The sequence below is a fragment of the Salvia splendens genome, chromosome 6 (assembly GCF_004379255.2).
Source record: "Salvia splendens isolate huo1 chromosome 6, SspV2, whole genome shotgun sequence".
Lineage (NCBI taxonomy): Eukaryota > Viridiplantae > Streptophyta > Magnoliopsida > Lamiales > Lamiaceae > Salvia > Salvia splendens.
Genome location: NC_056037.1, coordinates 28,932,721 through 28,958,987, shown reverse-complemented (window position 1 = coordinate 28,958,987; position 26,267 = coordinate 28,932,721). Strand labels below are relative to the sequence as shown.

The 26,267-nt window shown below is 37.1% G+C and overlaps 4 protein-coding genes across 7 annotated transcripts; 2 read left to right on the top strand and 2 right to left on the bottom strand.

Annotated features, from left to right (window-relative positions):
• The first annotated feature begins 6,623 nt into the window (after window positions 1–6,623).
• Window positions 6,624–10,043, top strand: LOC121809495 (probable methyltransferase PMT9). Its single transcript, XM_042210147.1, has 7 exons — window positions 6,624–7,247; window positions 7,331–7,495; window positions 7,646–7,828; window positions 7,924–8,518; window positions 8,791–8,903; window positions 8,993–9,213; window positions 9,490–10,043. Exons 1-7 carry the CDS (start codon window positions 7,002–7,004, stop codon window positions 9,773–9,775), a joined length of 1,809 nt encoding a protein of 602 aa, XP_042066081.1. The 5' UTR covers window positions 6,624–7,001; the 3' UTR covers window positions 9,776–10,043.
• A 2,630-nt stretch (window positions 10,044–12,673) lies between these two features.
• On the top strand, window positions 12,674–17,469 carry LOC121806860 (uridine kinase-like protein 5). Its single transcript, XM_042207025.1, has 13 exons — window positions 12,674–12,919; window positions 13,001–13,092; window positions 13,188–13,257; window positions 13,337–13,452; window positions 15,416–15,512; window positions 15,692–15,771; window positions 15,852–16,046; window positions 16,128–16,211; window positions 16,299–16,420; window positions 16,484–16,577; window positions 16,652–16,727; window positions 17,073–17,155; window positions 17,236–17,469. The coding sequence occupies exons 1-13, from the start codon at window positions 12,796–12,798 to the stop codon at window positions 17,398–17,400; spliced, it is 1,398 nt and encodes a 465-aa protein (XP_042062959.1). The 5' UTR covers window positions 12,674–12,795; the 3' UTR covers window positions 17,401–17,469.
• Window positions 17,470–19,150: 1,681 nt separating this feature from the next.
• On the bottom strand, window positions 19,151–21,380 carry LOC121806190 (nucleoplasmin-like protein ANO39). Its single transcript, XM_042206138.1, has 5 exons — window positions 21,084–21,380; window positions 20,616–20,713; window positions 20,143–20,511; window positions 19,669–19,717; window positions 19,151–19,500 (listed from the first exon to the last, which is right to left on the bottom strand). The coding sequence occupies exons 1-5, from the start codon at window positions 21,332–21,334 to the stop codon at window positions 19,416–19,418; spliced, it is 852 nt and encodes a 283-aa protein (XP_042062072.1). The 5' UTR covers window positions 21,335–21,380; the 3' UTR covers window positions 19,151–19,415.
• An 840-nt stretch (window positions 21,381–22,220) lies between these two features.
• Window positions 22,221–26,267, bottom strand: LOC121806517 (SAGA-associated factor 29 homolog A-like). Of its 4 annotated transcripts, none has more exons than XM_042206579.1 (9): window positions 25,943–26,267; window positions 24,654–24,750; window positions 24,330–24,406; window positions 23,886–23,995; window positions 23,653–23,738; window positions 23,474–23,527; window positions 22,723–22,873; window positions 22,606–22,619; window positions 22,221–22,515 (listed from the first exon to the last, which is right to left on the bottom strand). In XM_042206579.1, the coding sequence occupies exons 1-9, from the start codon at window positions 26,058–26,060 to the stop codon at window positions 22,413–22,415; spliced, it is 810 nt and encodes a 269-aa protein (XP_042062513.1). In that variant the 5' UTR covers window positions 26,061–26,267; the 3' UTR covers window positions 22,221–22,412. The 4 variants fall into 4 exon arrangements, with proteins under 4 accessions (XP_042062513.1, XP_042062515.1, XP_042062514.1 ...); XM_042206581.1 differs by having other exon boundaries at window positions 23,886–23,992; XM_042206580.1 differs by having other exon boundaries at window positions 24,654–24,747.

Below are 26,267 nucleotides of genomic sequence, written 5' to 3'. Positions count from 1 at the left end.
ATTATCAGCACATGAGCATTGTTATGGGAGTGTGTTGTAGAAATAAAATTCTGTAATGTGAAATCTGATGGTCGTGCTTAGGCAACATTAGGCGGCCATGTCATTATGTGGTCTCTAGACTATTCGTCGGTGTTGTGACTAGTAAAAATGTTAAAGTTGTAAATAAGTATTGACCTCTTATGGAGGGTACCTATTTTCGATTTTACAGTTGCAAGATACATAATTGTTTTGTGGTTATTTGTGATTATGTATTGAGCATAAGTATGTGATAATAAGTTTATTTGCCAAATCTTCATTATATCATTCAATATTTTGTCTGCGATCCTTAAAGAAAATAAACTCAAAAGTTAAAATTATGTAGACTGGAAACGTAAATGGATAAGATTCTCATCGCTGAAAACTTGGAGTTTACACTCACTGATTCATGTCCTCCATTTCCTCGACATAATTCTGCGAAGAATGTTCGAGAATGCATTATGCATATACTTGACAAGTTCTTTAAGGAATAAGGTCAAGCTATTTTCCTTCAAGTAGTGAGACAAGTCTTGGTTAATGACGATGAAAGATGGATATCAATAGAATATGTCAAGATGATTCGATTGGAATATCCTGTAGTAACAGAATGTTTTGAGAAATTTTTTGATGACTCAAATAGTTTTCTGACTCAAGTCACCGCCTAAAGTAATAAGAAATGACTATAAGAAGGTTTAACTGAAAAGTAGAAAACCTTCAGAATAATAGTCGTTATATTACTATTAGAGGAAAGTAACTGATAGATGACCAATTAACAAAGGCTGAAGTTTTCCTAAGTCTAGTTCACTTGAACAAAAGACTAGATATGGAAATCAGGGAGCCTGAATTGTCATCAATGTTTGTTAAAAGCAAAGTGAAGATGCTTTGTAAGTTGGATTGACCTCATTTAAGAAGGACAATGACTTACATGACAATGCAACTTCTAAGTAAGGGATCTTGATCCAGTTAGTCATTTGTTGCAGTGGTAGCTATTAATGCTAAATTATTGTTTTATGGTTGATGCTTAAGACATCATAGTATTAAAACAATATAAGTGCAACAAGATTGAGTATTAAACAACACATCAACTTCTTAAAAAAATGAATAATAAAGTATTTATGGCTCTCAATCTTGAGGCCAAGAAAATACTTATTAATTATTCAAACTGGTCTAAACTATCAATATTTTAACAGTTTGTTAAATAGCTTGAAAGTTAAGAATGTCTGTTTGATGCACTGTAAGTTAGAATCATTTGAGATTCAGACTTGCAGAAATGCAACATAGAAAGACTAGCGAGCCTTAATGGTTTACACCATAAGGAGACGAGCGAAGGGTTATGATCAGTAGTGGGAGTCTAATCTCCATTGACGAATCCAAGCATTCTTCTTAAGAATGAGATAAGAAGGAATCAAAGTCTTTCTAAGATAAGTTTGATTAAGTGATGAGTTGTACTCATTAAAATCTTATAATTGATGGGATAAGCGTTCGAAATAACGAGCAACACGTTAAAGAAACTACCAACATCAGTACCTTCTACAAAACACGAGTTGTGAACTAGAGCGACTCTAGTCTAGCCCATCTCAAGGTGTAATGTTGTTCCAACACGTGTTGGAAAGGTGTCCAAGTAATTGGAGTTGAGTATTGAGGTAGAACTGGTTTATTTGGATATTGCAACTCTCCAGTACCTAAGATTGTAAGAACCATGTCGTAGTGGAAGCGTTCCTAAGGAACATAACAAGTTCATGGGTCTAAGAGTGTCGTAAGACTCAGTCTTAGATTAACTTGAACATAATCTCTTTAACTACAATGTAGCACTGGTTTATTTGGATATTCATCCTTGAAAAAGTGATAGATTCCAAACTACTATCTAAGATAGACAAACATATTTTACAAGACTTGCAATACTACCTATAGGTTGTGTCAGTCAGTGGAAGCTAGTATATTTGCAAGTGTGTAAATGGATCTCAAAAGGGCTAGACAATGACAATGAGTTATACCCTAAGAGAATGTTTTTCTCACTATCATTGTCCCAGGATTTATTCGATCATATTGTCTATTAGGACTTACATAAATTAGAATGTATGTATTATGATTGTCAAGATATCCTTCTATAAATAGAAGTCTTGAGGAGATCATCTACATTGAACATCCTAATGGGTATGTAATAAAGGCCAGAAACACATGATTAGAAGCTTATAGAGACCTTCGTGGTCTTAGGCAAGCATCAAAATCAGAGTATATGTGTCTAATCAAAATTGTCAAATGTCTAGAATTTGACTTGTGCCCTTAAGAGTACTATAAGCACATGGACGTTGAAAATGCATTAAATATGGTATTATTGGTACACTACGATGATGAAATCTACAAAGTTGCAAACAACTAAGATTGACATCTAGCCTAGGAAAATGGTTGTCTACCCAATTTAAGATAAAATATTTGAGAGAAACCAATTACATTCTAAGCATCTAAGTCTTTTAAGATCGCTAGAAAGAATGTTGAGATTCTCTTAGGAATCCTATATCTATACATTATTTGGAACATTTTAGCATTAGAAATTCCATGAAAAGTTTTTTACCATTCAAGATGGAATTGTCTTGTCTCTAGTCAAGTGTTGTTTGACACTTAGTGAGATCAAGAATTATGAGACTATTTTTAGAGATAGATATCTCATATATGCTTAATGTGTACTAAGTTTGATATTAGCTGTGTTTTTGCATAGCAAGTGAATATCATATTAACCATGACAAAAGACTTTGATTGAAAGAAGAATATACAATAGTGCTTGAGAAAGGCTAGTCGCTATATTCTAGTTTACCAGTCATTCATGTAATGTCCTTGGGGTTACACTGACTAAGTCTTATGACTAATCAGTGATCGAGTAAGTCATCCTCATAATATGTGTTTACCTTAGGAGTATCTTCCTAATAGCTTTAATCGTAAGTTTGAGTATGCCTATGAGTATTATTTTTTCAATTACTCTAGCGAAGGCTAACTCAAGGGACACACGAGATCATAAACTAAGCAATCACATAGAGAGATAAAATTAATTAAAGATCAAGTACGCAACAAAGACATAGTGGTGGAAAAGATATGATTAGAGAACAACCAAACAAATTTTTTCACAGAAAATGCCTCTGTGACAGTATGTTTCAAACATGATGTGAAATGAATGGTAGTTCGATATATCTAGCACCAAGACCTGCTTTGAGTATAAGTGGGAGAGTTTTTGGCAGTGGGTATACTCAAAAGCATGTTTTGAGTATAAGTGGGAGATTGTTAAGTTTGGTATACTGAAAAGCATGTTTCGAGCACGAATAGAATCTTGCTTGTATATAGAAAACTCTACAATCCACATTTAACCCGATTCAGTATTATTCGAGCAATTTCGCACGAATAGAATCACTAATATTATTACATTGTGTTTGCTTGTGCATTTATAAGATGTTTTACAAACTGGCTAGTTGGAATTTAATTATTCCATTAATAATAAATAAGTGTTTATTGCTAAGTCCACTCTTGGAATAATAAGATGTTAACTAATTCAGTCTATAGCAGACACTAATTAATTAATGGATATTTCTATCTTAAGCCCGGAAAATAAACGACAAACAAAACGGAAGCCATGATTACTTATAATTTCGGATTTGGATGAGCAGTGCAATATTACTTCTGTAGTGGCTGCTCGTAATATTCCAATATAAGTTTGTATTAAATTGTGGGTTTAATTTAATTAGTAAAAAGCTAATTGGGAGAGGTCATATCCGAAATCTTCCATAGATCCCTGACTGAGCCCAATATGTAACTAAATATAAATAGGAGAATAAATGAGACATAAATCATTATTATTTTCACATGAAAATTTCATTCCCCTCTCTAATTAGAAGAAGACAATTTTTCAACTCTCCTCCGTGAGATTTTCAACTCCTCCTCCGTGAGGAATTTTCTGTCTTCTTTATTCGAGTCATAGTATTTTGATAAGATTAGCCCACCTTGATATCGAGATATAGTTCGGGAACCAGTCAGAAGATTCGTGGTCTAGTATTGAAGATCATCACATGGAGAAGGCGCAAGCAATCGACGATTCTTTGGAGAATCAAAATCGCTAACTCTAAACCGTAGAATTAATGTTTTAGGATTTACTTTCTTTAAGCATGAATTATTTGCATTCTAGCATGCAATTATCTGTTTAACATGTGAATTGATTAATTGCATTATCGGTCAAATAGATTATTATCTGATTTATTTGTTTTGTACAAGTCTTCCACTGTGCAAGGGGCACCAAACCCCAACAAATAGCAGACGTCAGCCGGGACGTTCGCTATTGCGGATGCTCTAAATGACAGATTTGTAGCTAATTATAGCTTGTTTGATTTTTAGATAAAATAATTATGAGATGTAGTCAACGATTGAGTTGTGAAATTATTCTGGTTGAAAAGGGGATTTATGCATTATTCTAAATTATCACAACATTATCCATTAGATTGAATTGCAGGATTTAATCTCGTGAACCAAACATTGTATTAAATCTCAATATATAATCTTGCAATTAGGAGTAGAGCTCTATAGATCCATATAAGGAAAGACTAAAAATTAAAGATTCAACCTTGTTTTTATCAATTTTTGAATGTCAGCTACTTTTATTTATTGGTTTTAATATTTTTGTAAATTTTTTGGTGAAGATATTCAATTAATTTTATTTGTTAAAAAAGAAATTTAGATACTAAAATTATGTAACTCTATTTCATATGTATAATATTTTATTGAAAATGTTAGTAGTAGTAGATAATTTCTTAGAGCATGCACAACGGTGGCGTCGGGCCCCGCGTTCGTCCGCGCCGCTGGCAAGGACGAGGCTCGCCGCCGCTGGCACGGCGCTGCTCGATGCATCGAGCAGCGCCGTGCCAGCGAGCAGGACACGTGGCGAACGGCGATTGGGCAACGACATAGCCGTTGCCTTTGAATAATTTTTTTTATTAAAAATCTGTTTTTAATTAAAAAAAACCGATTAAAAAATCACTTCCCAAAAAAAATATATCCGTTTATTACCGTTTTTATCACTTTTAAATTTTTTTTTCCCCCCAAAAATACACACTTTCATCTGTAAATACCCCCACTTCCACACCAAAAAATTCACATCAAACTACACAATTCTCATATTCATTCTCCCATAACCATTCTCATCTTCATTCTCTCATATCCATTCTCAATCTTTCTTCCACCATACAACATAACAATGTCCGGCCAAGGTGATGACCACCCGCCCTCTCAAGGTTGGAACCCCGAATGGTTCGGTTCACAACCGTTTCCTAGTCCGGAAATGGAATATTCGGCCCCTCTTCAAACCCAAAGTTCGGGCGTTCCTGGTGGCTACCGGCCATACCCAATCGATGATCAAGGTGCCTCCGAAGGGCGATAAGGGTGGACACCGGAGCCTAGGCCGACCGTCCCCTCCCAAACTCCGACTCCTCCTACTCGCGGTGTCCGCACACCGTACACTCCGGCGGAGATGGATAAATTGTTCAAGGCGTACTTGAAAATCTCCGAAGATGCGGTGGTTGGCACGAACCAATCCGGCGAGCACTTTTGGTGGCGCGTCGCTCGCCGGTACAATGAAAACCGGCCGCCGGGAACGATCGAGCGCAACGAGAGTATGGTGCGCAACGCCATCGGCCGAGCCAACGATGAAATTGGCAAGTTCAATGGCTATTTCCTCCAGGAACAGCGGAATGTCGGGAGCGGCCGGAGCGAGGTCGACATCATCACTGCCGCGCTGAGCACCTACCAATCCATGAACTGCAAGTCGTTCAAGTACCTCAACGTTTGGCAGGATACGCGGACGCACCCGAAGTATATGGGAGGCGTAACATCCTCCTCTAGCGGTTCCTCCAAACGGTCAAGGTCGGTATCCCTATCCGACGCCGGCTCCAAAGAAGTGGCTAGCCAACTCGCCGGAGCTAACTTGGGTAGCCCCGACGCCGGACCGAGCGGTTCCCAACGCCGACCGCAAGGAAGGAAGAAGGAGGCGGCCAACCGCCGTCGCGCCGAACCCGCTCCCTATGCGCCACCTCCACCCCCGAACAACTCGTTGTGGATGCTATTAAGCCAACTCAATATGGCCGATAGGTCAACTATGACCCCCACGCAACTTCAAAAGCACGGGGCCATGATATTGGGTCTCCAAAAACAATTGGGGTTAGTGCCGCCGGATCAGTAGTCTTCAAGGGTAATATTAGCCAATAATTATGTAATTTTAATTTTTAGGAGTTTAATTATATAATTTTTAATTTTTAGGAGTTTAATTATGTAATTTTTAATTTTTAGGATTTTAATTATGTCTTTTTTATTTTATTTGTAATTTGTAATATTTATTATGGTTTTTAATGAATTTTAATATTATGGAAATGTTTTTATTTAATTGAATTGTACTCGTCCTTGCGGAAGAGCACAACTGTGTGTGTTGTGCTCTTGCCGGAGAGCAGGTAGGAATAGTGGTGCCGGCCCACAACCGTGCTCGCTGGTAAGAGCACGGTTGTGGATGCTCTTACGTGCTCGAAAACGATTTTATAATAATCAATTGGAGTAATAATTTCTAAAAGGCAATGCAGCAGCGGATCCAATCTCTTCTCTTCCCCTCACTTTATTCTAACTTCCATTGACTCACAGACACAGTAATAACCAGCGAGAGAGAGACCTTTGTGTTAGAGCACGAAAAGCGGCGGCGTCCAACGACGTCGTCGCCAAGCTACCTATAAATACTCCTCTTTTCCAACGCCCCACGTTTCCCTTTCTCCAACCAGACTACATTCATCGAAATCAGATACCCTTCTCTCTCTATCTAAATTCAGCTCCAGTCATTTTATATCTTCTCGCTTCACGCCGTGGCAATGGATCCGCCACTAGGGTTTTAGCATCTCAATATTTTCTGCAAATAACTGGACAATTTATTTTTCTGTTAAAATTTTTGTTTTAGTTAAAAAATTAGCATAGAAATGAAGCCAAAGGGGGAGGCTATTCGCTCGGGTAAGCTGCTGAAGTATGCATTCATGGGGCTTTTAGTGTTTCTAGGGCTAATTTGCCTGCTGTACGGCTCACGGTTCTCCGGTGGGTTGCCACGCGGCGACGACTCATTCGACGACTTCGGTGTTGACCCCGTCACGGGGAGATTTGTGAAGAAGGATTTCGATGAATTGTTTGACGACGAGGAGCGGAATCCTGAGGTTCCGAAGAGCATTCCGGTAAGGAGCAACGCCGTTTTAGTGTTGAATTCGGCGCTGCTTGTTGATTAGCTTCTGAGGCGAGCTTGAATTTTGTGGTGTAGGTTTGTGATTTGAGATACTCGGAGCTGATTCCGTGTTTAGATAGGAATGTGATCTACCAGATGAGGCTGAAGGTTAATTTGAGCTTGATGGAGCACTACGAGAGGCATTGTCCGCCTCCGGAGCGCCGTTTCAATTGCCGGATTCCTCCGCCAGCTGACTACAAGGTTTGTTACTGTTTCACTTTTTCCCCAATTTTGATCTTATTTTTCAAAAATTGAGGTAGCTTGTTAGTTGAAATTTTTGCATTAGTTTGATTACAAAGCAATTTTCTTTCAATAGTTTGATTCCAACGCAGTTTTCTGTTAGAACTCCAGATCCCAATTAGATGGCCCATGAGTAGGGATCATGTTTGGAAGGCCAACATACCCCACACACATCTAGCAAAGGAAAAATCGGATCAGAATTGGATGGTTGTGGAAGGGGAGAAGATCAAGTTCCCTGGTGGAGGAACTCATTTTCATTACGGAGCAGACAAATACATTGCGGCTATTGCAGGGGTCCGCATTTACAGCGTTCTATAATGCTGTTTCACTGTTGATCATTTGGTTGTTCCATGTGGATGTAATGTAACTACTCATTTGCTTTTATGTAGATGCTAAAGTTTCCCGGTGAAAGGCTCGATAATGGTGGCCATATCCGGAATGTTCTTGATGTGGGATGTGGGGTTGCAAGTTTTGGCGCGTATCTCCTCCCACTGAATATCATAGCCATGTCGCTAGCCCCTAATGATGTTCACGAGAATCAAATACAGTTTGCGTTGGAGAGGGGAATTCCTGCAACTTTAGGTGTTTTGGGCACAAAAAGACTACCATACCCTAGTAGGTCCTTTGAGCTGGCTCATTGCTCCCGTTGCCGGATAGATTGGCTCCAGAGGAATGGTCTGCTTTTGTTGGAACTAGACAGATTGCTGAGGCCGGGAGGTTATTTTGTCTACTCGTCACCTGAAGCTTATGCGCATGATGTGGAGAATCGAAGAATTTGGAATTCTATGCACGACCTTCTGGGAAGAATGTGCTGGAGAGTCGTTGTGAGGAAAGATCAGACGGTGATATGGGCTAAGCCGCCTAGTAATAATTGCTACACGAGAAGAGGTCATGGAACTCTCCCACAACTGTGCAGTTCGGATGACGATCCAGATGCAGCATGGAATGTGCCTATGAAGGCATGCATCACTCCCTATTCAGCAAGTATGTGTAATCATTTAAATCCTTTCACTGACATGATTGATTTCCTTGGCGGGTTATTTTCTTCACATGGGTCATTCAGTATCGCCTTCATGCATGGAAAACTATAAATTAATTTGAATAGTCCTGTGCTCTTTTACTTGCAAAAAGTTTTGTGTTGATGTGATTTTTAACTAGCTGTGGAAAATTTAACCAATTTGCTGAGGGATAAGTCGAAGATAAGGCATATTATTTACTTACTGCCACAATTGACATCCCACCTTGTGGGAGCACAGAAATGCATCAGACAAAGGGAACTTTTCTAGAACCATGGCCTCGGAGGCTTACATCTGCATCTCCTCGATTGGAAGAAATCGGTATAAGTGCTGATGCATTCCGGAAAGATACAGTAAGACTTACTCCCATCTTGCAATTCTGTTTAGATGGGAAATCTTTTCTTTCATTTTGGTCTCACCTTGTTATAACTATGTGATACAGGATGTGTGGCATAGCAGAGTGACTGAGTATTGGAAACAGATGAAATCTGTTATGCAGCGGAACTCAATAAGAAATGTCATGGACATGAACTCGAATCTTGGGGGCTTTGCTGCAGCTCTTAAAGACAAGGATGTTTGGGTCATGAACGTTGCTCCAGTAAATGCGTCAGTCAAGTTGAAGATAGTCTATGATCGAGGCTTGATTGGCTCGGTGCATGACTGGTACACATTCAATATCATAAACCTGTCTAGCTTCCTCAAACCGCACCCCATGCTGATGAAACCTAAACTGTAGTGTTAAGCAAACACTAATATGCTTCTTGAGATGAGGATGATGATGTTTCCTTCCCTTTACGTTTTGTACAGTCATCTATGTTTGTGTCTACAATGTATTATGTGCTTGAATCCGGATATGTATGACTCTGTTGGACAGTTTTATGAGGTGTGTTCCGTGTTTTTGGTCCGAGTTGTTGATAACGTCTCCCCATCTATATGCAGGTGTGAGTCATTCTCAACTTATCCTCGCACCTACGACTTGCTTCACGCCTGGTCCGTCTTCTCAGAGATCCAGGAGAGAGGCTGCAGCTTCGAGGATTTGCTGATCGAGATGGACCGGATACTAAGGCCTGACGGCTTCATTATCATCAGGGACAAACCTTCCGTGATCAATTATGTACATAAATTCCTGGCTTCTCTGAAGTGGGACAAATGGTCCTCGGAGGTTGAGCCCAGCAGCGATGCTCTCTCCAGAGGTGAGGAACGCGTTCTTATCGCAAGAAAATGACTGGGAGGAGATTAGAAAGGTGTAACCATCTCAGCGGTAAATGGCTTGCTTTTCAAAGATCTCTGTTTCACTAAATGTTTAGATCATCATCCAAGCTTGTTTACATTTGTCTGGTCATGAACTTCGCATAACGCAGTAGATGCAGTTCTAGTTCATCCTATATTCTGTTTGGGTGTAAATCGAGAATAGCCCAACTCCGAAGGGTTGAGCTAGAAGTTTTGTATTCTCTATCAAATTGACATCTTAATGTTACCTTTCATTAACCCAATACTGTATCATCTGCATTTCCAATCTTGTCAATTATATCGAAGTATTAGGAGGGTCTGTGGCGGATTCAGTGATCGGAGCCGCCACAACCTTCCCCTTCGGCTTCCCTGTCGGTACAGATAATTGCCTAAACCTCCTCACACTTGAACATTCCTCCGTCATTGCTGAAGGAAATCTAATTCACCTGTTGGGCACGATGTTGGTGAATTTGGAGACATCTAATTGAGTATCTGGTTTGACATGTGAAGGAAATCAGGATTGTGATCTACTCTAAATAATTTTTTTTGGGAAGAAGTGAGTTGATAGATAATTTGAGATCAAATTGAAAGTTAATAGTGTGTGTATTTATAGATGTAAATTTGAAAGTAAAAAAATAATTAAATTCGCAAGCAACAACTCGCCACACTAGACCACCGCCAAGGCATGGTTTGAGACCTCTATCATTGCCCTACACCCGTCCCCTTTGCCCGCCCCTGTAACGTATGAGACTGGGCCATACTGCCATTTTTGCGGTCTGATCCCGTTTGAGATACCGGGAGATACTGGATGTGGATGCTCTAATAGAGTCATTTGATTATCAAGAAAGTAATGTAATAATGCTGTTAGGATATATATTTACTTTTTTTAATAAAATAATCAATAATAATAATAAGATACTACAATAGAAACCATTATTCATAATTTTAAAAATTATATTAATAGTAAGTTAATAGGTAGTTAACTGAGAAAATGATAATAATAATAATAATAATAATAATAATAATAATAATAAATACTATTATTATTGTTATTAAGTATAATCCATAATTTTAAGAGTTAAAAAAATGCTTAACAAATTATTAATCGATAACACAATATAAAATAAAGATAGTTATATTTATCGTTAATAATGAATACTATTAATTCATATAATGGAAATTATAAATCCTAAAAATAGGAAAAGGAATCCGAATAAAGTTAGGGAATATGAATTTTCAGTTTTACTAATTCCACGTGTGAAAGATTTTTAAACTTTATTAGAAAAAAATAAATATAAAAATTTAATGAATCAAATTATTATTTAGGGCACGATTTTTATTGATTTCCTTGTTAAGATAACACAATCGTGAAGAAATTTAATTTCCATAACAAATAGGCCTCGAGTGTATTTGCTATGAAATTCGATCATAAAATGATACTCCATTGTTCTAGCTAGTAGTACTAAGGATGTTGTGATTGAACACAACTAAAATAACGTTGAAACCCAAATTTTATAAAATTCATTCGAGAATTATAAATTCAAAATGAATAATGTGTTTTGCGGTGATGTAGGTTTGAAATCTGTATTATTATTTACGCATACTCTCTCTCTCTCGTCTCATAAAAATAGAAATAGATAAAATTTCCTTTTCCTTCTGTCCCATAAAAATAGTCCATATCTATTTATAAAAATATTCTTTCTTTCTTTTTTTACTTTAGCATTTATGTCAGCGTCATCCACTACATTATTTTAATATTTTTTCTTCTCTTCTATTTTTACCAATTACGCATTGGAGGTAGTACTAGTATAATTACCTGTTTAACGTTTAAATAACATAGTTGTATCATTTAAAACAGCTTAGCTGCAAACACTACAAAAAAGCTCGCCAATTAGTGACGGACATTTCCGTCACTAAACAGCGAAATTCACTAATTAATGACTGACACATTTCTGTCACTAATTCTGTCAGCAGATGTTGAGCTATTGGATGCCGTCACTAATTCCGTCACTATTTTGCACTTTTTTGTAGCGAAAACTATTGACCAAATGGGTTAATTTTTTTAGCTCACGCAACAATTCAAAATTAAAGTCATAAATCAAAAAAAGGGAAATAGGTCCATAAAACCATAAACATTCCATAAAATTTGGTATTTCCCAAGAACTTTGAAATTGGTATATAATATCACAAACTTTGCACTTTATTTGGTATTTCTCATGGCATGTCTATTACTATATTTGACTAACTTACGAGGCATTTTTATCATATTTGACACAATTAAATCAACGTGGTTTTCAACGTGACTTTTTATCCTACATGTTATGAATATAAAAAGTGATTTAAAATATCATAAAAGGTATCACGGTTGCCTTCGTAAAATAAGCTTTTGATGAATATATCTTATTTGAGTGAGTTTGGGAAATACCAAACAAAATGCAAAGTTTGTGATATTATAGACCAATTTCAAAGTTCATGGAAAATACCAAATTTTAGGCAAAGTTCATGGTTTTAGATACCAATGTCCCATAAAAAATGTTGAAAGTTAAAGCTATAAATTATACTCCTAAATAATCCTATCAAAATAATCAAATCAAATTACATAGATTTTATTGATTTTGTCACACAGATGCATTACATACTTTTTATAATAAATAAAAAAGTTAATACTAAATGAAATACTTATCTGAAATAACTAAATATTCTAAAATAACCTAAAAAGTGAAAATTAAAGACAGTTGGGCTATTTGTTAGCCCATGAATCAAATGATAAGACACGTGCGAATTAGTGCGATTTTCCCGCGAATCCTTCTCTACACACCCAAAGCCTAACGAATTAAAGAGCTCAATAATTTTCACGCTTAAAATCTGATTCCATTACCCTCAATTCCCAACTCTTCAGTTCCACGACGAAGAGACGAAGGTGTTGAATCTCGATTATGAATCAATAACGAGCAAATTATCCGAGTTCGTCGATACAGTAATTTTTCGCGAGATTCCCCTCCGATCCAATTCAACATGATGAAATCCGGATTCGCTAAAGTGCTGAAAAATATGGGCGACAATCGATCCACTCGTCGATCGAGCAGCGAGTCGGGTCGCGAGCCGGATCAGAGTCCGCTCAAAGTTCCGTTCATAATCGGTGCGCAGTCGTTAATCGGATTTGATTTATTGTTTGAATTTTGATGTGCGAGAAACTGAAAATTTTCTGGTTTGATTGAAGGCGTCGCCGGTGGAACTGCGTCGGGCAAAACGACTGTGTGCGATATGATCATCGCGCATCTCCGTGATCAGCGCGTCGTTCTCGTCAATCAAGTAAATCGAATTTGTTTGATGTTTTTGCAATTGTTTCTACGCGAATTAGAGATTTTGTATTAAATGGATGATGTTGAGTTGTTAATTATTATTAGGATGCGTTTTATCGATCCTTGAATAATGAGCAGTTGAAGAAAGTGGGTGAGTATAACTTCGATCATCCAGGTAACGACAAAATTTAGAAATTATGATTTCTGTAGTGTGTGATCTGTTTGATCTAATCACTTGTGTTTTTGCTACTCAGATGCGTTTGATACAGAGGTTCTGCTTTCGTGTATGGAAAAGTTGAAGCGTGGAAGTGTAGCAACCATTCCAAATTATGATTTCAAAACTCACAAAAGCGTTGAACCAGGGCGCCAGGTACTTTCCTTTTATTCCTTCTTATTCACATTGCTAGAATCAATGAAATTGAAATGAAACCATATAGTTGCTTGCATCCATCCATTGCTTATTACTTTCTTCTTCTGCAAAACATTGTAACCAAACTAGCAGCAATCGATGCAAAGCTCGACGAACGGGTAACCATTCAGAAATCACAATTCAACCCATTCATGCAACAATTTGATGCTTTGTGAAGCGGGCGGAACCACTTGAGGAGGGTAGGGTGCAAATGCCCCCCTCAAAATATTTTTTTATACTATTTTCTTCTTCATTTTTTTGCAAAATTTCCTTCACAAATGCCCTCCCTCGAACTCTAAAAATTTCTTTGTACATATATTTTTGCCTCTTCTGAATTGTATTCTTGGCTCTGCCTCTAGGGAAACCTCTTAGGTCGCCAGGAGTAGGCATCCATTCTAGAAGCTATGAAAACAACGGTTGCTATTGTGCCACCGTCGATTGACACTCCTCCTGTCATTGTAATAATGCCCCTGATTCTTTCGTGCACCCACGTCCTCGCCCCTAATTGCGAATGCGATGACACACGTAGTTCCATACAACCTAGTTAGTTGTTCCGCCACCACACCTACTCTACCTTGATTCTTCTCAATTGCCCTCCATACTACAACCTACTACTATCTTGCTCTCAGTTTCCTTCGCAGCGGATTTGTTGGTGAAACCCATGTGTTGGCTAGATGCAATCTTTAGGAAGCAGATTGATGTTCCGAAAGAATATTGTTAGGGGCGCAGGGCGAGCCGGACGCGCCAATTGAATCGCCTGGAGGTGGCCTGGGCGAGCCATATTCACATATTTTAAATGAGAATAAAATATGAGTGGTTAAATGTTTGTTTTTCCGTATTATAAAGGAAAATGAGACAACTAATTAGGACAATACGATATGGAATATGACTCAATTATCTTCACATCCAAGGGAATTTTAGTTTTTAAGTAGAAATTTTGAATGATTTTGGAGTTAAATAAATGTAGAATATTTTAAATACTACTCCCTCCGTCCTATATAAATACGTCAGTTGGGGACTACACATATTTTAATACGTAACCAGTAGTTGAAATATTGTAAGGATGATAGGACCCATCAATGATAAAGTAAAAGAGAAGAAGAAAAACTTCCATAAATGTATATAGCTATTTCAATGGGACCGATGGAAAAGAAAATTCAGCCTATTTCTCTAGGACGAATAGAGTATAGTATTGCAAATTATGATGTAAATAAATTTGATTTTTCAATAATTTGAATTAACACTAATTAGAAATTTGATTATCTATATAACAAAATATATATATATATATATATTTACATATTAGAAAAACAAATAGATTAATAGAACAATATACACCTTTCTTTCCATAAATAATAGACTCAATTTGACTTGACACGAGTTTTAAGAAATGTAATTAAAGTGAATGGAAAAAAAAATAGTAGAAGGCGAATCCTACCTTTAAATATTAATATGTGAGTGAGACAAATTTAGTAGAACGTGTGGTCCATTACCAGAACTAGTAAAATAATAAATGCGACATTTATTGGTGGATGGACGAAAGTAGCAAAATGAGACGATTATTGATGGATGGAGGGAATATATAGGTATATTAGTGGAGTAGTATTTAATCAAAGGTGCGAAGGCAAAAAAAAGGTCAGCTGCAGCAACTATGAAGGTAAAGTTGTGCAATTCTATCATCTTGCTTGCACTTCAACAGAGAAGTGAAGATTCCCAGCTTATATATCAATTATATTTTCTGTATATATTGTTCGTTGTCAGGTTTCCTCGCCTCTTTTCTCTAACGCTAGTTAGTTATAAACGAACTAGCTTTAGTTTTAAACCTGTGGTGCATCAACATGACTTTCATATTTGTGAATCCAAATGATATGAATGAGAAACTTGTGCTGCATCAGCATGACTGAGTTTTACTATCATCGCGTAGGTGAACCCTGCGGATGTCATTATCTTGGAAGGGATTCTTGTTCTTCATGATTCTCGTGTACGTGATCTTATGAACATGAAGATCTTTGTTGATACAGGTTCTTTGCTTTGTGCTTTTTGTAGCTTTGTTCCTCTTTAAAGTTATAGGCACAGCAGTTTAAAGGATGTGAGAGGTCTTATATGAAAGGGCAAATTTGCAGTTCAAATATTATTTCTCTCTCCAAGACAATGATATTGATCTTCCAGTTATCTGATGAATAAACCTTCATCAGTGCAGATTCCGATGTTCGTCTGGGAAGGAGGCTACGTCGCGACACTGTCGAGAGGGGCAGAAACGTGGAGAACGTCCTCGACCAAGTTAGTATCATCACATTATCTCTATCCAAGTCCGGTGAGGAAAGAGAGGTAACTTAACATGTTTGTTGCCCCCTTTGCAGTATGCTAAGTTTGTAAAGCCAAGCTTTGATGAGTTCATTCTCCCATCGATGAAATACGCGGACGTTATAATTCCTCGAGGGGCGGATAACGAAGTTGCAATTGACTTGATAGTGCAACACATTCGTACAAAGCTAGGCCAGCATGACCTCTGCAAATTCTATTCCAATGTTTTTGTTATTTACTCGACTTTCCAGGTTGGTTCCTAATTCCCGGATTTCATTCATAAACATGATTATTTGAATTTCTCCCTATAAACAAAACATGTTATGGCGCAGATACGAGGGATGCACACGCTCGTCAGGGATGCGAAAACTACCAAGCATGACTTCGTCTTCTACGCAGATCGCCTCATTCGTTTGGTAATATTCTGTTCTAATAATAATGTACTAGTATTTGGTTAGAAATTGATAAAAAAATAAATAATATAGTATCGTTTAACGTTGAAGGTTGTGGAGCATGGGCTCGGGCACCTTCCATTCAATGAAAAACAGATCACTACTCCTACAGGATCAGTGTACACCGGGGTCGTCTTCTGCGAAAGATTGTGCGGCGTCTCGATTATCAGAAGGTACATTATTGATGAACCAATACTAGTTTTGATTCATAATTTCATTCATTGCATTTGCATCAGCGGGGAGAGCATGGAGAACGCGTTGCGGGCGTGTTGCAAAGGCATCAAAATCGGCAAAATCCTAATCCATAGAGATAGCAACGCCGGTACACAGGTAAGGTAACATAAGAAATTCGAATACTACATATTTTGAATGATGAGTAGAAAATTGAAAAATAAAAATTGCAGGAATTGATATATGAAAAGCTACCAAAAGACATCTCGACTCGGCATGTCCTATTGCTGGATCCCGTTCTGGCCTCAGGTAGGTATTTCATCCACGTTGAAATCACAAATATAGATAAATATAGTATAAATGAAGGGGTGTATTAGGATCCTACAGCCTCCTTAGTGTTAAACATCAAACAGATCACAACCCTTGGATCCTTGGATCAGATGGTAGTGATAAACTATATTATTAGCCGAAGATGCTACATTATTTTATTAAAATAGTATATATTATTTGACTAATAATCTACATTATTATATGACACGTGACATTAATTTAACCGTTAGATCACAAGATCCTATGTATAACATGTGTTTTGATTTTGAACAATATTTGCAAGTTGAAAGGGAATAAGCATATCGTCATGTGTTTGTGAAATAGGGAATTCAGCAGTGAAAGCAGTATCTGTGTTGGTGGGCAAGGGTGTTCCAGAGTCCAACATAATATTCCTAAATTTAATTGCAGTGAGTGAGATTTATATATATATGTATGTATGTGGAATTGAATTGATTATATATAGAAAATGAATGTATAAATGGTGCAGTCTCCAGAGGGAATACATGCAATGTGCAAGAAATATCCAAAGGTGAAGATAGTGACGTCAGAGATAGATAGAGGGCTGAATAAAGAGATGAGTGTGATACCAGGCATGGGAGAGTTCGGTGATCGTTATTTTGGAACCGCCACTAAACGCCCTCCTCCTACATGAAATTTTCATTATTTTTTTATTCTATTTATATACTATATTTATTTTTCTATTTCCAAATAAATTACATCACTTCTTATTTTCCCGCTACTTGTAAAATTATGTTCCCTCCCTGTCTTTTTTTTTCTCTCTCATAAACTAACTGATTTTAAATTCGTGGATTCAAACCTGAGATTTTCATCACTCGTGCATTAAATATAGTGTTGCTAACCTATATTACCACTTTCAACACTACACTAGCCAAACTCAGACTATTTTAATATAAATGTCACAATATATGTTGATTTAATTTCAATCATTTACATCAAGGAGTATTTATTAACTTTTACACTCCATCCGTTCATCGGTAGAATCGTTTCATATTCTGCACTCATTTTAGAAAAATGATACTAATAAATAATTAAAGTATAGAAAAAGTAAAATAAAAGAAAATAACTTAGATAAAACTCTTATCTGCATTATTCACTTTAACTATTTATTACTCCCTCCGTCCCTGAAAATTTGTCACATACTTCCTTTTCCGTCCGTCCCACAAAATTTGTCACCTTTGGAATTTACCTAAAATAAACTATCAAAATACCCTTTATTTTTCCCCCAAATTACCCCATTTCCCATTCAATGAGAATTGAATTCTCATTTACTCCTCTTCAACAACCAGCGCCCCCCCCAAAAAAAAATTTCTCTCTCAACCTTCTATAATTAGAAGCCCTCATTTTTTGTTCCAAATCGCCCGCCTCTTCACCATTCTCATCCCTTAGTTTGTCGGTCGCTCGATTTTCCTTGGTTAAATGAGTAACCCCGCCACACCTCCTTAGTTCTCAGCGACCGATCTCGTCGTCCCTTACTCCCCCATCGGTCGATTTTCCTTGGTTAAATGAGTAACCCCGCCACACCTCCTTAGTTCTCAGCGGCCGATCTCATCATCCCTGACTCCCCCATCGACCTCGTCATCCCTGACTCCCCCGTCGACGACTTCGTCCCTGACACCCCCGATGACTCCTTCGTTCCCGAAACACTCTTTGACTCATTCGTCCCCCAAATACTCTTCGATTCTTTCATCCCTGAAACCCTTGTCGATGTGCCTCCAACCACCCCCTTCGACTTTCCTCCAGCCTTCCCCGTCGACCCACCTCCAGCCGCCCTCGTCATATATAGTGAAAATGAAATGATAATGCTTGCTACTTTGCTTCCTAGAATTTTAGATCTACTCTAAGTATGTTCTTATTTCTTGATCCAACGTTTTGTCTTCTCATTCTTGGTTTGGAGGCTGATCTTGTGGTTGTCGTTGGGCTTGTGGCTGTTCATGGGTTGAATGCTCTGTGATGTTGTCAATGGGTTTGGAGGCTGAGCTTATCAATATGAGACTCATACTCCACTACACATCTCCATTTATTACAAAGTCAAACACTTTCTTAAAACTCGTGCCGGGTCAAATGGTGACGAATTTTGGGGGACGGAGGGAGTATCATTTTTACAAAATAAGTGCGAAAAATAAAATGACTCAACTACCATGGAACGGAGGAAGTACTATCTTCGACCATAAAAATAATACTAGTAATTATTAACTTTATACTATCTTCGTCCATAAAGAGGTTGGTAACAAATTCATGATTTCCTTATCCTCTCATAAAAACAAACAAAACTCAGTTCTTGAGGGGTCAACTTGTGATCTTCTAGAATTTGTTTGGGTTCTTTCGTCTCTTTTTGTTTCTTATTAATACAGTAAAACTTTATTTCATCACAAGCCTTGCACTTATGATAAATTTAGTCACAACACCAATAGCTTAAATCCTGAATATATCTATCAAAGGCACTGATCATTCATAACTTAACTACTCAAAATGAACATAGCTATAAGCTTTTCAAGATTGATTTTTTCCTTTAAAGTAAACAAACCACATCACCCATGTGTATCTAAAAAAGAAAACTGATTTCCCACCCTTAAAAAGTAAACGGAAACGAGGAAGATCCTCCTTCTGCCTACTTTCAAACTGAATAAAATCTTACTCACTCTATTGCTAGCAAGCTTTCATCTTCCTTTTCTTCGTGTTTGGGGCACTGCATGTTGGATCGGAATCGGTTTCAAGCGACATTCGCTTGGTCCTGCATGGGGAAAAAAATACCAACGAGTATTATTAAGCAGGGAAGAAAGATGGAACTCAACCATAGGAAAATCAAGGCCAAGCCATTGGGTTCACTGCCCGTCATCAAGCTGCCTGTCTTTCATGTCCCAGCAGAAAAAAGGTTTTGGAAAGGAGGTGTTATACGTACCCATTGGATAGTTCGCTAGCTTCGTGCTCAGCCTCTTCCTCTCCAGCATCTGACAAAAGAAACCACATTACAAGTTGGAAATCAAAGATTTCAGAATTTTGTAGTCATGTGAAGAATCAAACAAATTTCACAAAACATAACATTTGAGTAGTGGGCTTCTGTTATATTCATACAACTACTAAACCAAATTAAATTTCAAGGTTGTGTTGTGTTGTGTTGTATCCATCCAACATAGTGTATGCATTTCTTATTAATTTTATGCTATGTAACATGCTTTAGAAAAGTCAATTATTAAGACTAATTCACTCCCTCAGTCCCCATCAGTAGTTGATAGCTAAGCTTCAAATTTCTTAAGCATTATCTATTTTCAAATTTCAAGCATTTTTCATATCAAGAATTTCTGTCATAAAACTCTTCGATCAAATCCAAAACACTTCACATTATTAGCAGAAGCCACCAACAGAAAAGATGTACCTTCTTCAACATCATCATCATCATCATCGTCATCATCCTCTGGTGCTGATTCTGAACCGTCGCTCCATCTATCGCCCCCATCATCCTGGTCCCATCGTTCTCCTTCTGGAGGCATCCAAAAGTCATCCTCATCTTCTGTATCACTACTCTTGCCTGCAGAATCCCTCACTTCATTTACAATCTCATCAACATTTTTCTCCTCATTCTTATTCTTCTTCTTCTTCTCCTTCTTTTTCTTCTTCTTCTTCTTATTCTTCTCCTTCTTCAAACTCCCATCTTCGTTCTTCTTCTTTGTTTTTGTTCCCTCTTTATCACTATCCGTATTTCCCTCCACCCCACTCGGAATTTCTTTCTCGGACTCAAATTTCTCTGATCACATAATCAATACACACAATCATCATCAAACCATCCAACTTTTACTAATTTACCACCATTTCCACATATTCTCAAGAAAATACAGGTAATACACAAACCTAGCATGTTGAGAAATCGTTTCCCACTCATATGCTTCCATATATGCTCCTCCGATTTATTAATCGTAAGCCCAGTCAATTTGCACTCCAATTTGGAACTGCAAAACCACCAAAAGCAAAGAAATTTCAATTTCATCAATAATTTCAGAAACCTAATCAATCAAAATCAAGTCACATTCCCCACCATTGTCAAATTTAAGCCAATTCAGCACAAAAACAAACTGTTTACAATTCAATTCCATCTTCCTAAGGTGAACCCTAATTTGATTCAATTCAATTCAAATTTGAGCTATTTCAGCATAAAAACAATTTGATATGAAATGCAAATCCACCTTATGAGCTTAACTCTATCCCAAACAGATACACACAGCTCTTTCCACCCCGAAAAATTAATAATTCACCAACAAAAAAACAAATCCAAAATTGAAGCAGCTAAAAATAAGCTGACTAAATTGAAAAGCAAAATACCTGGAAAGGGGGTCCTGTCGGAACATATTGAGCGGAGGTTTGCTGCGAGCGAGGGCGGCATTAATGAGGCCAAGCCGGCAGTGCTTGGACACAGCGTAAGCTTCTCTGGCGTGGGCAGGCAGCTCATGGCCGGTCTCCACGCATTTGAAGCGGCCGTTTTCGAGCTTCTTGAACTTAGGCTTGCCGAGCAAATTGAAGCCCTCTTTCGGCTCCTCGGATTTAGGGTTTTCTTCACCTTTCTTCTTCCCCATTGTAGAAAATCAAACTGTAAATTAAAGTTAGGGCAAAGCTGCGCTTTTGTATGATTATGAGTTGCAAACTTTTCTAAGTTTGGGAAATTGCGAAAAAATGTTTTTGGGCTTACTGGGCTGGATCGGGTATTCATATTGGGCCAAGCAGCGCTTTTGTGTGATTATTTTTTATGTTTGAAAATGCGTCAGAATTTTCAATATATAGCCTAAAATTTGTCACTTATTTTCATTTCTGTCCATCTCACAAAATTTATCACATTTTACTTTTTATTTTTTTATCTATCCCTTTAAAATAGAACGTTCTTTTAGGAAATTTCTTTTTCTAATGAAGCGGGGCTCATTTTTCACTAACACATTTTTCTTTTTATCTTTCTCATAGGAGTACTTTATTAATTTCGTATTAAAATTCATATCGTTTCAAAAGTAACTATTCCTATAGCATTTGAAAATGAAAACATATTGATTTGACATACTTGCATAATTAGTACTCCATTTGTCCAAAGAAAGATGACCCCTTCCTGGGGCGGCACGAGTAAAAAGGAAAGTGAGTCATTTTCGGTGGGATGAAGGGAGTATTAGCAGATAATGTTGTCAATATTAGAATGTACAAAAATGTCTTTTAAGGGGGTGTTTTGATCCCAAAAAATTTAAAAAATGTGAAAAATGACCTTACTCATAAATAAATTTAATGTTTAGAGGTTTTTAGTGTTATCTTTTTTTTGCTAGGGTCTGTGGTGGAATTTCAAGAAAAGTTTGGAGTTAATCACGTAGTTCACTCTTTTTTTATCTTGTCATGTACTATTATCATGATTCATGAGCTAATCTCCCCTACCAAATACTATATGACTTAATATTCACCATGATGTTAGCTTTCACAATAAAATTCTAAATGAAAGAAAAAGAAGCACTATACTTCCAAAATCAATTACATTACTCTACAGCTAATACAAAACTGAAATCAAAGTGAACAGAGCAGACCCTGTTTTAGTTACTCTCATATATGACGCTAAATACATACATTAGGCGTGGCGTCTCTCTCACACAAACACCATACTTTACAATGATAATTATCACATAATCACTGACGACATCCATCCGGAAGGGCAACAACCCTGTGGAACGGCACCAGCCGTTTAGGCAAAGATCCATCCTCTTCATCGTCCTCGAATTGCACAACATAACTGTCAATAATAGCCAAGAACAAAGTTTGATGATTCAGAATCTCATTCCATCCCAAGAAGAGGGGAAAGAAGAGGTGCAGAACTACTTACTCGTCAATTTTCCTCTGCACGAACCAGAGCATTGTGTGTTGTATGTGAAAAGCAATAGTTAGTTCACTCTGTTTTATAGCTAAATAAATGTCTTCTTCAATGAGCAGCAACTAATACCTTACGAGTCTGGTATACAGTTGCTTTATATAGCGCCGTGGTTTCTGGATAAACTGCCAAAACATGTCTACCGCTAGGAAAGTCGGGGATGTTTGATAGATCGCTCCGTTTAGGGAAAGGTATGATATGTGACATAGGCAGTTTGTATTTTCTGAGAGCAGAAAACAGAAATTGTTAGCTGTCACAGAGTCATATAGCTAATGTCTCACAACTCAGTAACGAGATTCAACCAGTGATTTCATTACTAAGCAAATGCGATTTTGACTTCAATCGGTGAATAAAGTTCTTCAATAAGATACAAAAGCATATAAAAGGATCACAGTTGATGTGGTTGTTTGCATATGTAAAATATTTAGTCAGCAAATGCAAAATTAGTCTTCAGAAGTAATTACAACCTTCAAATCATCGCAGCTAGGGACATTTAACTCTTCTCATTCCATATATTAAAATGCCTTTTGTTCATAGATTAAACTAGTACAACACCATACAAACAATTTTATTATAAAGTAATGGTCAAATTATACAGTCAATTAACTAATCTATATTTTCAGAAATTGCCTAAGAGAAGAAATTTCAATAATATTAGTTCTCATGTTAAAATCATAGGCAATTAGTGAGCCGATTTAACTCCTGCACTAAGAAGAAAAATCTAAAATAAAACTAAAATTAAAAAAAAAAATTAAAGATGTTATGCTGAAATTTTCCCATTGTCATGTAGAGTATAACACTATAAAATTAGTAAGGCATTTACCTCTGCACAGTACTCTCTTCATCTTCACCTGGGTCCTCGTCCAGCACTTCGAATCTACATGAATTAAATTATGACTTGCAATCAGAATATAAATTAATGTACTTTCTCAAAAAAGGCAAACTTCTTTTGATCCCAGTAAATTAATGATAAAGAAGAGCTGTGCAAAGCTGGACACTTACTCTCTTGTTTCCTTGTCAAAATGGATTACTTTAACCACAAACCACTCATCCTTTCCAGAATTCTCTTGAGTGATCCTGGCTGCCACCTAAATCAATCGCAGGCAAGAAGAGTCACTAGCATGTCGAGACCATGGTAAATCACATGAGAATAGCAAGACTGGAAAGGGAAATAATCATCCAGAATCTAAAATTGACAAGATAATGAGGATGGGGAGTGTATGTTGGGCACGTACTTGTTCACCCTTCAAACTCGCCAAAGACTCCAGGTGACTTCTCCTTGAAGGAGATAGTCTCGGGACTTCTGAATCAGCCTTTACCCTCTTCTTTTTCTGCTCACTACCTTCTGTGATACATGAAGTTCTTAAGTTATATTGATGGGTATAGGATGTCTGAATGGACAAAAATATACAAATATGAAATGTGAGTTGACAATTTAGATCCCATCCTTTTTCAGCTTCCATTAGTAATACATTGCACCACCTTGTGTTGCCATAATATACAAGAAGTCATGCAATTTCTTCAATATGTTCTCTCTATTACTTGTGTTTATTTCTTCTACCAATTGAAAAAAATCTATGATATGCCTAGCTTTGTCTGACCTGTTACAGCTTCCGCAATCATCACATCTTGAATGACAAAGAGATATTATTGAGATTAAGTTTTGGAAGGGTACAAACCTATTCGTCTCCGATGCTGTCCTTGAGTTCCAGAAGGCATTAATGCATCCAGTTGTCCTAACAATTGACTGGAAATACTGCAAGAACAACGATAGATTAGCTGAGATATCTAGCGTTTTCGGATAAGCGGTTAGTTATTATCTGTACAAATGCAAAAAAAAGTCATTGCTCATGGAGTAGGCGTATAGCTGCAGAATACTCTTACAAGATGAAATTACTAACTTCAGAAGCATCTTTGGCTTAAGCCATTATTTTCATATAAAAATTTGACACTGAAAATATAAACTTGGAAAATGAGAACATCACTGTACCATTCAAACGTACCTCACTTCACTCTCTGACAACTCTTTGGCTTGGATATACAACATCTTAAGCTTTGATAGGGAAGAGTCACCAGCCTTTTCAACCACCTCCGGACCTGCTTGCATAACATAAAAGTGGAAAAAGGTCAATGCAGGGTTACTGGATGATAATCAACTATAAATAACGTTTTTCCCCTATAGACATTCGTATGTGGAAATTATCATTCTCTTCTATCAGATTGTATGCTAAAAATTTGATAAGCTTCTTCCTCGACATTATCACAATTCATACCCATGTGTTCACCTTATTCACTTTGAAATAAAACAAGGCACAGAATACACAAGGAACCCCATTAGAATCATCCACCAGTCATCACAACAAGTGCATCCTCTCAAAGCTGGTACGCAACATAGAATCAGATTTTGTGCATAATCCAACATATAAAACATAATTGGGGATCAGCTGTATAAATAATAATTTTCCACATAAACATACACAAGCTTTAACATAATAACTCCGTCTTTCCTTAAAACACATGACACGCAGAAGGGCATTTCAGTACACAAAAACAACAGATCATATCCATCCGAAAAACCTTCTACCACTATCCACACAACATATATTAAGTAATCATTTCATAGTTTTAAACAACCCAAGCTCTTAATCAAGATCAAAGCTCATCTGAACTCAACCCATTGCCTTATCAGATCAAGCTCTCCCCTTAAATATGATAGCTCAACTTGATCTAACCCATACTCAAACAACAGCTAAACAAAGCACAACATAAATTAAGTAATCATTTCAAACTTTTATAGTTAGAAACAACCCAAGCTCTCAATCAGATCAAGCTCTCCCCATAAAAATGTTAGCTCAACTTGAGCTAACCTATAACCAAGCAACAGTTAAACAAAGCAGGCTTAAAAAAAAGTTCAACATTTCCAATCCAATCCCAAAACAAGCTATTTAGCTAAAAAAAATTCGAACTCAACACCATTCTGAGCTTATCTGCAACCACACAGCCAAAATTCACCAAACAGAAAAACTCGACAAGTGTCAGCAACTTCCAATTCAAAGAAAAAACACGCATGTAACCGAAACGCTAAACAATACTACTAAATTCATACTTAAAATCATCATTAACTCCCACATTCCACGCTTAATTGTGCTAATCAACATCTCTAATTAAAGATAAATCAGTAAAAAAGGTAACTCGTAATTCTGATCATGATTAACGGTCCAATCGAGAATGACTAAAGTAAAAACAAATTATCAAAATGCAAACAATAATTCCAAACTCGCAGAAGACTCACAGGAAATCAGCTTCTTGTGCATCTTGTTGATCTCGATAAGCACATCCTCCTGCTCTTTCCTCAGCCGATCGAGCTCCTTCGAGCTATCGAGGATTCCGGCAATGTCCGGCGACGACATCGTTTCGAGTAAACTCGGAGATCGCGCTAAATGAGTAAATATGACGAATGCAATATGCAAGCAATGAGATTTTTGATCAGCTTCAACAGATTTTTGAGGAATGCAAGCAATCTGACGAATTTCAGCTGCTCGAGAAATTCTGGAATTAAAAATTTTTTTTTTGAAAAAGCAATTTTAAAAATCTCCCTAAATGAGTAAATTTTTAAT